General features: G+C 41.3%; 1 protein-coding gene across 4 annotated transcripts in view; it reads left to right on the top strand.

Moving 5' to 3' along the window:
* The first annotated feature begins 4,124 nt into the window (after positions 1–4,124).
* Positions 4,125–12,293, top strand: part of CRY1 (cryptochrome circadian regulator 1) — a 51,319-nt gene continuing 43,150 nt past the window's right edge. For 3 of the 4 annotated variants that reach the window (XM_037068052.1, XM_037068053.1, XM_037068051.1), the window contains exon 1: positions 4,126–4,913. In XM_037068052.1, the coding sequence (XP_036923947.1) occupies positions 4,756–4,913 (158 nt within the window). In that variant the 5' untranslated portion in view covers positions 4,126–4,755. Of the gene's footprint in view, positions 4,914–12,293 lie in introns of all 4 variants that reach the window. The other variant, XM_037068055.1, reaches the window with a different exon arrangement.

Below are 12,293 nucleotides of genomic sequence, written 5' to 3'. Positions count from 1 at the left end.
ACTTTTGACACAGACTTTTGATTTAGAGACTGACACTTTTTTTGTCAAGGGTGCTCATGACATCAGAGAGAAATTGACTTTCCCAACTTTGTTGGCAGGTAAAAGAACGTTTAACAGAACTCTTCTTGGATAGTTTTGAGCCCATGGCTATATTCAGAAAATCCTAGGATTTTAAAATAGTGTGGACAATTTGGAAGTCATCTAGTTCAATCTCATTTTATAGATGAACTAATTAGGACAAGAAAGCCTAGGTGACTTGTTAAAGATAATCAACTAATCCAGGGGTTTTTCAATTGGTGTGCTGTAAGAGAAACACTGGTGTGCCGAAGAATTTTTCAAACATGCAATACCTATTTGGTCAGGGCACTGACCTCTTCTCCCTGAGGTTGTCAAATAAAAAAAGGACAACCAGCCAGCACCAAAATAGCTGTTCTGTGTGAATGAATCAAAATTATATCTATTTTTATAAGATTAGCAAAAATATATTGTTTGGTGTGCTGCAGAATTTTAGAAATTAGTTTATGTGTGCCATGAGATAAAAAAAAAAGTTGAAAATCAATGACAAGCTGAGATATAACCCAGGCTCATACTTTTTCTACCAGGATGTTGAAGCCAATCAGAATTGCCCAAATTCCTGACAGTGCACCCATCTCTTCTTTCCCTCTTTTATATATAAATACCTTGAAAAAGCAGGGGAGTGGTGGTGCTAGTGAGAGGTAGCATATTATGAGGAAAGAGCTTAGATTGAGAGATCGTCTTGGTTTTTTCAACTAGTTTTACTACTTATTTGTATTTCTTAACTTTAGTCTTCAGCAAAGTGGTCATAAATTATTATTAAATAAAAATAAACTGCCTCAAAAAATTATTATGAGGGTGAATAATTACTTGTATAAAGTACCTGACACATAGTAGGTGTTTAATAAGTCATCTTTTACTAAATGGTTACTCCCCCCCATAAAAAGGATAAATTAAAGTAACCATCTATATGCCATAAAAACCCTTTGGGCTTTGAGAAATACATATTTGACAATACTGACACTTTTACAATAAATTTGTATTTATGTGTAAATGAAAGTTATACACACACCCACATACAGCTGCTGTTTTATAAAATCCATCTTTATTGAATGAACAATCTGTAAACATAAGTCCACTCGACACAAATCAATATTCTCCTCCTCCACCTCTCAAGGTTTTATTTGGATGCTTGAAGACAATTAATTAGGTCTTTAGACATAACCTGCTTACTTTCAAACTGCGCAATGTGAAACATGAAACATATTTTTGATTTAGAGACTGACACTTTTTTTGTCAAGGGTGCTCATGACATCAGAGAGAAATTGACTTTTAAAAAACTTATATTTTTAAAAATACAGTAGGCCCTGGATTATGAGGCAGTCCAAGTGAGGGTACGGATGTCAGCAACATCCTCTGCTTAGGTGATGGAACCCTAGAGTGTAATTACCCATGGCTCATCCCCATTGATAAAAATAGCTGTTTAATACTTTATAGTAAAGAGTTTTCATATGTATAATCTTAAATGCTCTTAAGAAACCAAGGGAAAGGATGTGATGTCCTCTGTGTGGCAACAGAAACTAGGGTAGGGAATACTTTCCAGACATATTGGCTCACTAGATGATTGAATTTGTATCATTGGTATTAGTTTGCTAGTGAGAGAGTACCACAAAATGAGGGGCTTCGAACAACAGGAATTTGTCTCGCCATGGGCGGCCAGAAGCCTGACCCTCTTCCTCTGCAGGCACTAGGGGATCTGTCCCAGGCTGCTCCCTTAACTCCCACTCCACAGTTCCTTGCCTGGTGGCAGCTGTGGGGTAGGAAAACACTCCCCTCTACCCTTAAGGTTCATTTGGCTGGCCTAAAAATCAAATAGATGTAAGACAGACTAGGAAGAGAAAATAACCAATTTAACACCTACATATGTATGAGAACCCCACATACATGAGAGAGTCTCAGAGATCCCACATGCACGAGAGGTTCAGAGACAGACAGAGAACATGGGTACATACGACATTCTGAGTTAGGGATGAGGTAATGTTCCTTGGGACTTCAGGTCACTGCAGGGAGAGCACATGCTCAGTAATTACGTATTAATTCGCCCTGACATAAAAATACTTAAAAGTCGTTTCTGGTGATAACTCTTATCATAGGCCAGGCTCCTGACTGGAATTCTTCTAGGTAGTGAAGGTGGGAGTCAGAAGTTTCTTTTGAACATGCAGGGTTTGTTGTCTTTAGCTCAAAATAATCTGCATGCCACTGAGGCACATCTGGAGGGTGGTGACTAGCTCTGAAACCCACCAGGCTCCCCCAGAATTACTCCAGTCTTCGAAGGGCATTCTCCTTGTGTGTGTGTGTGAGTCTGTGTGCAAATGTCCCCTTTTAAACAAATATTTTATTTTTTGAGAAAGGAGAAGGAAGGAAGAAAGAAGGGGAGCAAAACATCAATGCATGGCTGCCTCTCATGCACCCCCCCACTGGGGACAGGCACCATGCCAGGCACCATGCCCTGGCCGGGAATGGAACCAGTGACTCCTCGATATGCAGACTGGTGTCCAATCCACGGAACCACATCTGCTGGAGCAAAATTTTCCCTTTCTATAAGGATCTCAGTCACAACGGATTAGGGCCCACCCTAATGACCTCATCTTTAATTGATCTTTTCAAGTAATGTCACCTTCACAAGTATGGTACTACAGTTTATATAAATTTTAGATAGACTATTTAACCAGTAACAATTGCCATATTCTTCCTCCTTTTAACCTTGCCAAACGCATCCACTGATTCAGTCACTTAATGAACATTTGAATGCTTATGTAGCAGGTTCTTAATTGGGTAGGGTAGTTACAGTAATAAGTACAACCGCTGAGCACCTACTTCGAGCTAGGTGTTAAAGCAGGCACTTTTCACCCAGTCTTCACAATATCCCGTGATTAAGTGATGTATAAGAGACATGCCTGGTGGCTAGGTAGATCCTAAATCTCCTGAGCTGCAGGAAGGAATATTTTCACAAATTTAGTTGCACTTTATCTGAGTCTAAAGGAACGTGTAGAAATATACTGGGTAGGGCAAAGGCGTTTGTAGTAAACAGCAGATTCCAAAGAAGAGCATTTTATAAAGAAAAAATAGCAGAAGTTTTAGAGGTACAAACTGTAAACGCCACAGAGGGCTGGGATATTAGCCTATCGTCTTCTCTCCTGTATCGCCAGCATTTCGAAAGTATCTGGTTCATTCAGTAATTGTATAATGAACATAAGGGGATCACGTGAATAAGGAATGGAATGGCCTGCAATTCAGTGCCCTTGGAAAAGATGAGCAAAGGCCGCACTAAATATGAGATTAGGGCTGACACACTGTTGATATATCGCTAGTATTAAGGAATTACAATAAGTCCAGGAAAAGCCTTCCTGGTACTCGCCCTGCCAAATACCCCTCTTTCCCAGAACAAGTACAAGGGTACAGCCTCCCGGGGTTCAGAAGAATGGCGTCGTACACCCCAAAGTAGGGTTCTTTGCACAGAATTGAAAAACGTACTTTGGCATCAACGTCGAAGTGAGGTCTCCCACTCTCCTCCGTCCACTCCATCCTGCCCTTACAACCCGCGGGGAACCCTGGAGAGAAAACAAAACTCTCTCCAGGCTTCGTGGACCCACCAGTACAGTCCCAGAGCGCGCTCCCGCCCTTCGGCCCCGCCCTACTTCCCTCTGGAACGCGGGGAAAGCGCACGCGCCTTTTCAAGCAGAGCGCGCGCCCGCGAGCTCTCCGCATCCCCGTGCTCATCCGGGTCTCAGCGAGCCTGAGCCTATGGTAGGTGCTCACGGCCCCCGGAGGCGGGGTTATGCCTTTCTTCACGTGGGGCCTGTGATCACTGGGGTCGCTTCCAGGCAAGGGTGACCTGTTGGCCGAGGAAAGGGACAGCGGCAGAGAGGCCAGCATCTGGGCGAGGATCAAGGGTTTTGTGATTGAGCGGCTGCCGCCCGCTAGAAGCGACTAAAGTGCGAGCAGGTTCGCCAGTCCAAGCTGCTGTAGTAAACACACTTCAGAAACGTGAGGTGCCGGTGGTCACGTGGGGAGCGCTTCTTCCAATGAGAAGTCGGGGGCGGGACCGAGGCCGCTGACGCGTCATTGGCGGCGGAGTCACCGGGCTGTCTCAGGACCGGTCACCCGCCGGCAACCGTCCAGCGCCCTCCGATCATCGCCTCCGATCTCGGCCTCCGTGCTCCGTCCTCACTGCTGTCTCTGGGCCCAGAAGCAGCGTGGCCCACAGTGGCTGAATCCTTGCTCATCTCGCTCGGTGGCTCCCCTCGGGCGGGCCGCTTTTCCTCCGCTGCCTCCGTAGGGCGAGGTTTCCGTGACGAACCTCCTGGGACTGCGGGTGCCCGCTCGGGTTGTCGTGGCTGCTTGAAACTTACTCGCCCTCTTGGGGTCTGAGACCCTCGGAGTTATGCGTGTTGTCCAGGCAGTTGCTGTGGGCGCCGGCTCCTAAAGGGCGTCACACGCGGACTCCGCCGACCCGGCAACCTGCGTTCAGCTTCCAGCTGTGCCTCCAGCGCCCTCTCCTTCTCCGGCCCCTTACTCGGACTCATTTTTTCCTTCCCCCACCTCTGCCCTCCAGTCCTCACTCTTTGGGAGCGGTGATCCTCCTGGAAGCGGAGGTGTCTGTTATGAGCTGGACCCTTGTTCCTTGAATTTCTCGGTAGAGGAACTCAGCGGTGACCCGCCGCCCGCCGCGCCCCCGGGATGGGGGTGAACGCGGTGCACTGGTTCCGAAAGGGGCTCCGGCTTCACGACAACCCCGCCTTGAAGGAGTGCATTCAGGGCGCTGACACCATCCGTTGCGTCTACATCCTGGACCCCTGGTTCGCCGGCTCCTCCAATGTGGGCATCAACAGGTGGCGGTGAGTCAAACCCCGGGGGGGAATTGATCTCGGTGTTTAATGAACCAGGACTTTACGCGCGATCGGGCCAATCTGAGAACTCCAACCTGGGACCGCCTTACTTATGCTGTGTTAAGAATGTATTAAATTGAGAATTAAGAATGTTAAATAGAGTACTAAATAGAATGGATTGAATAGTTCTCTGGCCAAAGAGTACTGGCAAGCTGGAACTCCTTGGCCTCCGTGTGTGAATTACGTTTCTCGGCGCTAATGGGAACTCTTCCCCTGGATTTATGGGGAAGACTTCTTAGTGGCAGAGTTAAAGATACACCCTCCCTTTTCTCAGTGGCCGGTGGGTTGATTTCCTTGGCCTCTTTTGTGGCATTCGAAAAGATTGCGGTTTTCTGTGTTTGTGTCTCGGGAAATCGTACTATGGAGAAAATTATTCATTCAGTACAGTCGCCTCCAAACCTAGTTTTCTTCCACCTTGAGGTTGCCGAAGGAAAAACAAGGGAAATAACTGCCTGGTTTCTCTTTGCTCAGCTCTTCCTCTCGACTCCTCCTTGTGGTTGACTGGACAAATCACAGATTTTCTTTCTAGGCAAAGGAGACTCCTTCCAGGGATCAGAGTACTGGAAGAAATCAGAGAAGCTTGATGATATTTTCCTGAAATACCAGGGTAGATGAATGTTAGGCTTCCCGATGGAAAGGAAAGTGCTCCACGAACAGATAATTGATCACCTAATAAAACAGACAAAAATTCTTGTTTTTAAAATATATTTTATGCCTTATGCTATTAGAGTTGTCCCAGTTTTTTCCCCCTTTGCCCCTACTGTGCCTGGTACATTCCTTCCCTCCAGCAGTCCCCTCCCTTAGTTCATGTCCATGGGTCCTACGTGGAAGTACTTTGGCTTCTCCATTTCCTATACTATTCTTGACACCCCCCTGCCTATTTGGTACCTACCAATAATGTTTCTTAATCCCTGCACTTTTTCCCCCATTTCCCCCATTTCCCCCCTCCCCCTCCCAGCTGATAACCTTCCATGTGATCTCCATGCCTATGATTCTGTTCCTGTTCTGGATGCTTGCTTGTTTTTTTGTTTGTTTTTGTTATCGTTTTTTTGGTTTGTTTGTTTGTTTTTAGATTCAGTCGATAGTTGTGAATTTGTTGCTTTTTTAGTGTTCATGGTTTTGATCTTCTTTTTCTTAAATGAGTCCTTTAGCATTTCCTGTAATAAGGGCTGGGTGATGATGACTCCTTTAGCTTTACCTTATCTGAGGAGTACTTTATCAGCCCTTCCATTCTAAATGATAGTTTTGGTGGATAGAGTAATCTTGGATGTAGGTCCTTGCCTTTCATCACTTTGCATACTTCTTGCCTGCAAAGTTTTTGAGAAATCAGCTGACATTCTTATGGGAACTCCTTTGTAGGTAACTCTCTGCTTTTCTCTTGCTACTTTTAAGATTAAGATTCTCTCTATATCTTTTACCTGTGACATTTTAATTATGTTGTGTCTTGGTGTATTCCTCTTTGGGTCCAACTTGTTTGGACTCTGTGCTTCCTGGACTTCTATGTTAATTTCCTTTGCCAAGTTAGGGAAGTTTTCAATTTCTTCTTCTCTTTTTGGCAGCCTTATGATTTGGATATTGGCATATTTGGAGTTGTCCCAGAGGTTCCTAAGCCTTTCCTCATTTTTTTGAATTCTTATTTCCTTTTTCTGTTCTGTATTAAAACGGACAAAAATTCTTGTCCTTTTTGAGCATATGCTTCATAAAATTAAGATATGTAGTGTTTGGTGGTGATAAATGCTATGGAGAAATATAGAGTAGAGGAAGGGGATAAAGAATACACAAGGTTGAAATTAGAGTTGGAATTTTAAATATGGCGATTGGGAAAAATTGAGGGAAGGTTACAAGGGAACAAGGTGATGAAGCAAATATGGATCGCGGCTGTCTAGGTGAGCAGCATTCCAGAGTGGGAACATCAGGGAAAAGGCCTAAGGTGGAAATCCCCTTAACCTTTGGAAGAAACAGCAGAAGAGGACAGTATGACGGAAGCAGAATAGGTAGGAAAAGGAGTGGATGAGTCAGAGATGTAACAGTGCCATGTTGAGTAGAACTTTATAGGTGGTGTCAAGCTTTGTGCTTTTAATCATAACAAAGTGGGAATAATTACAGGATTATGAGCCAAGAAGTGAATAATCTGATTTAACTTTGAAAATCTTCCCTGGCTGTGGCTTGGAAAACATACTGAATTTGGCAGGGGAGGGGCAGTGCAGGTGGTGAGAAGCAGGAAGACCAGTTAGGAGGCTGTCATATTCATCTAGGCTTGGACCATAGTGATAGTGGTGTACGTGGTGAGAAGTAGTCAAAAGCTGAATATATTTTAAAGGCAGAATCCACAGTATTTGTTGGCAGATTGGATATATGATGTGAGAGAAATAGAAGAATTAGGAATGCCTTCAAAATATTTGGCTTAAGGAACTAGAAGGATGGAACTACACTCTGCTAAGAAAGTGAAGTTAGTCAGAGAGGCCATTGGGAGGATGTTTGGAGTTCTCTTTTGAACTTGGTTAAGTTGGAGACGTTTATTACACATCAAAGTGAAGACAGCATTTATTCATTGAGCATATTGGGCATGCACCTAATATATCCAGGTACTGTTTTAGGTGCAGAACAGTCAGCATAAACAAAATAGCTAAGAAACAAAAACAAACAAAAAAATCCCTACTGTGTTGAAGCTACATTCTAGTGAAGCCACGAAACTGTATGAGAATATTAAGAAAGACAGAAAAAAGAGAATAATGTTGAATGTTAACTGTAATTGAGAAACAAAATTTAAAAAGAGAGGGAGAGGGGAGGTCCATTGACTGAGCCTTAGGTGCTGTAATGTGCAGATATTGAGAAGGAACATCTAGAAAGAAAACCGAGAGGACTATAGTGTCCGAGAAGCTAAGAAAGCACTTCAAAGAGTTTTATAACCTATGTCAGGTGTGGTTGATAGATCAGGTGAGATAAGGATGAAAAATTAAAAATTGGATTTAGCATTTTGAGGCCGTTCCTAATCCTGAATTGAGTGGTTCCAGTAGTGTGGAGGCAAAGGCCTTTCTGAATGGCTCAGGAGAAGCTGGCAGGAGAAAGGTGGGAGACAGCTCGCTCGAATCAGCTCCTTCAGTTTTGCTGTGGGGGATCAGGGAGATGGTGTGGGGCATGAAGGCAAGAGAGGATTTTTTTTAAAGATGTTTGGGTGTTGATGGAAATGATATAGGAAGTGTATATGAAGCACTCATTAGCAGAATTAGTGTCATTAACGCTGATTCTGGGAAAAGATGGTAAATGTATTTGAATGTATTAATGATATCTTGCCGTTATATAGTAATAATTCCCTTTTCCTAGGCTGTTAGGAGCATTAAATTACTTAACAAATGTAAAATGCTTAAAATGTGAGTAGTACAAGTAAGTGCTTGTCATTTGCTAATCAATTGGAAGCCCTAGGTAAGTACTAATTAAATGGTTGTAGTAAGTTTCGTCTAGAGCAGTTTATAAGTTTGCAAAATCTAGACTGTAAGCTTCTGTAGGAGAGGAATTATATATTGTTTAACTTCATCCAGCAACTCACGTTGTCACATAGTGAGTGATATAAAACCAGTAAGCATAGTAGGAATAGTCCCATATTTTCTTTTTTGCAAAAAAAAATTTTAAGGTAGTAAATATTCCCTTTCTAAAAGATGGGTAAAGATGTAAATAATGAGTAGATAGACTGTTTTCTTTTACTGAAGAGTCATTTATAATAAGACAGGGGCAGAGATTTATTTAATCTGTTCTCATAGCACCAAATCCAGTGCTTTTCATAAATAGTAGCTCAATTTTTATTATTTGTTGAATGAAATGAGTGAGTAATTTTATATTTAAAACAACTTCATTTATTTCCCTACTGATCGTAGGATAACATGCAGACTCCTTAGCCTGGCATGCCGGCTGTCTTACGGGTTTCTGTCCTCTTTGTTTCATGCCCTTTCCTTCAATTGACATTTCTTGGATTTAACAGACAGTCACACTTAAAAAAATTATTTTATCTAAGTAAGTGAACAAAACTACCTTTTGATATTGCCATCATTTCATTAAAGAAGATGCTTTAGCATAAAAAAAAGTTGAAAGAAGTTGTGAAATAAAGGACAGTCCTTTGACTTGAATAAATTAAACTTGATGAAAATTCTCTTTGCCTCATTTGATCTTAGACTGGTGAAAACCTTATCTTGAATTTGTCATCTTTTGGATTGAATGATTTAAAATAGTTCAATTTCTTTCTTCACGTATCTCTTAATGAAATTATATCACACAAAACATATATACGAATGTTTATAGAATTACTCATAATTTCTTATTAGTCATAATAACTAAAATATGGAAACAATCCAAAGGTCTATCTACTGATGAAAGGCTACATAAAATATGGTATATCCCTAAAATGGAATGTTATTCAGTTATAAAAGGAATGAAATAATGGTACATGCTACAACATGAGTGAACCTCGAAAACATGCTCAGTGAAGAAGCCAGGCACAAACCCCCCATATATTATTTGATTCTATTTATATAAAATGTCCAGAATGGGCAAATATGGAGAGACAGAAAGTAGATTAGTGGCTTCTTGGCATTGGGAGGGTTGGAGGAGTTGGGAAGTGGTAACTCAGGGGCACATGGTTTCTGTTTGAGGTGATGAAATGCCCTAGCAGGTTGCACAACTCTGTAAATATGCTAGACACTATTGAATTGCATACACACGTACACAAATATCAGCCCCTGAGGCCCAGTCGAAATGCTGTCTTTTCCATAAAACCTTTCTTTGTCGCCTTGCCTGAGATGATTAACTCCTGTGAACTGTTAAACCATTTTACCCTGAGTACTTACCCTTGGCATTAATATTGATGTACTCTTTAGTGTGTAAATATTGATATACTCCTTATATATTCATTTCTCCCCTATTTAACAGATTGTACCTCTCTCCTTCTTGAAGAGAAGGTACCATTTCATTAAATCCAAAACTTATTTTGTGTTCCTGTTCATGGCAGGCACTATTTTTGGTATGGGGTACAACAATGAATACAACAGGAAAAAGTCCCTGCCCTTGAGGAGCTTCTAGTCTAGGAGGAGAATTAGTCAATAAAACAAATGTGATATGTCAGGTGGTGGTAAGCATCTTGGAGAGAAATAAAGGAGAATGAATGTGAGAAAAGAGACCTAAAGGAAGAGAGGAAACAAGCTATACGGATATGTGGGGGAAGAGCCCTCTTTTGTATTCTCCACAATATCTAGCATTGTGTCTTGTACAAAGAAGGCATTTGGTAAATGTCTTTTCAATTTCCTTTGGAAGTCTAGGGTTTAAGAGTGGGGCAGTTACTTCATTTGACTTATATGCTAATGTGTATCTTAAACTCATAATTCAGAAAAATGATTTTCAGTAAACACTTTATTTTTAATATTTAAACTTCAGCATGTTTATTACACAGTCAATGCTATCACATGTAGAGTCTCTTAATTTTCAGTAACCAAATCTATAATTACAGCTACATATTTACTCATTCTGTCCTTCTACTACATGATTTCTGTGGAAGGGATAATGCTTCCTCTAATTCAAAACTAATCTCTCTATACCCCATTTTTAAAACTTTGCTCATACTTGTTCCAGCTTCTTTTAGGTATAATACAAGTTGTGTATACCATATTTAAGATGTGCAACAAGTTTTGAGATATGTACCATATATGCTGTGGAACACATTTTAAATTATTCTTTCACCTTTTCTTTAGTCTCTGTAGGTTGATTGCAATAAACATTTAAACATGCTTAAGTCGAAGCTCTATTTAAGGAAAGTGAAAACCAACAGAGGAAGAAAACCTACCCTTGACTGTCTTCCTCTTCTGCAACTATGTTTCCTAGTTCTTACATAGCCAAGCGTCATGAACAGACTTCATGTCTGATACATGCTTATTTCATTTCTTTATCATCCATTCACTCTTGAACTCACTCCAAACTAGTGTCATTCCACATGGTACCTACTCCACCAAAACTGTTTTCATCCAAAGGGTACTTTTAAACTTTTCATTCCTTGACTTTCCACTGTGTTTGATGCACTTGGCCACACCTTCCTTTCTTCCTTCTGCTTTGGTTAGAGTGCCCTTCTATGTTTGTTTTTCTACCTGAGCTGTTAGTGTTCTTCCTTGACTTCTCTTTCCCTTCCGCCCTTTCTATGATCTCAACCTTCTTCATTTTACAGCATTCCTAGTATAAAGTCAGTTACCATCTATAAGCCCAGAATTCACATCCACTATCTTTGTCTTACTCCTCAGATATGTATGCACTATATGTGGATTCCCTGCTATTTGAATGTAAAACAGTTCATCTTTTCCCTCACCTCTCCCTCTCAAAAACAAAAGTCCCAAACTGAGTTTTTCTGTGTTTCTCATTTTATAAATAATGTCACCATTTGCCCAGTTGCTCAAAACAACTTACAGATTACATTGCTAATTGTATATTTATGTACTCAACAAATATTTGAGTCTCTATTGTATGCCAATCATTTTGCTAATTTCTGTGGGTAAAATGGTAGTCAGCCGATAATTTCTCTGCCCCTAGGGAGTTTACAGTGTAGAGAGGGATTTATTCTGAAATAAAAGAGCCACAAAAATATCCCCATTGCCACATTAGCCCACACCACCACCCACTGTGTCTAGATTACTGAGTAGTTTACAAATCATTGCCCCCCTTGCCCTTCTCTGATTTATTCTTTACACAGCAACTGGAGTGTTCATTTAAAATTGCAAATATGATCATGTCCTTAATTCTTTAAAATCCCTCAGTGACATTTCCTACCCCTTAAAGTTCAAAAAGCCATTTGAGCTGAACATTGATCTTAAAAAACAGAGAATGGGGGGAAGGGAATTGCAGGCAGAGGGAAGAAAATTCCAGACAGAAAATAATATGAGGGAAGGCACAGTATTCTGATACTCGTGAGGAGGCTGGTATGGCTGAATCATATGAGGCATGAAAGATAGAAGGTGTGGCTTAGTGTTCTTTTGGTTTAGTGTGCTAGATGGTGGTTGCCTGGCTCAAACAGGAATAAACAGAGAGAGTTGATTGGCAAGTGTAATTGAACAATCCAAGAGAGACTGGCTTCAGACATGGATTGTTGTTAGGACCAGAAGACAATTTCTAGGACCAAATTTCTCTCTTTGCATCCCCATACTTCACTTATACTGGGTTGGCTTTTCAGAGAGGCTGTCCTCTGGTGGTAAAATATAACAATAACAACAGCAGTTAAAAAACTTAAGCTGCGGCCTAAGAAGTCTCAGCAAAGGTCTGTGGTACTTCATGTACTGTGTTTGGACCAATTTCTGAACCAGT

This window comes from Sturnira hondurensis, unplaced genomic scaffold, assembly GCF_014824575.4.
Source record: "Sturnira hondurensis isolate 20B ecotype Veracruz unplaced genomic scaffold, ASM1482457v3 Scaffold0017436, whole genome shotgun sequence".
Classification (NCBI taxonomy): Eukaryota; Metazoa; Chordata; class Mammalia; order Chiroptera; family Phyllostomidae; genus Sturnira; species Sturnira hondurensis.
This window is presented reverse-complemented; position numbering and strand designations above follow the sequence as displayed.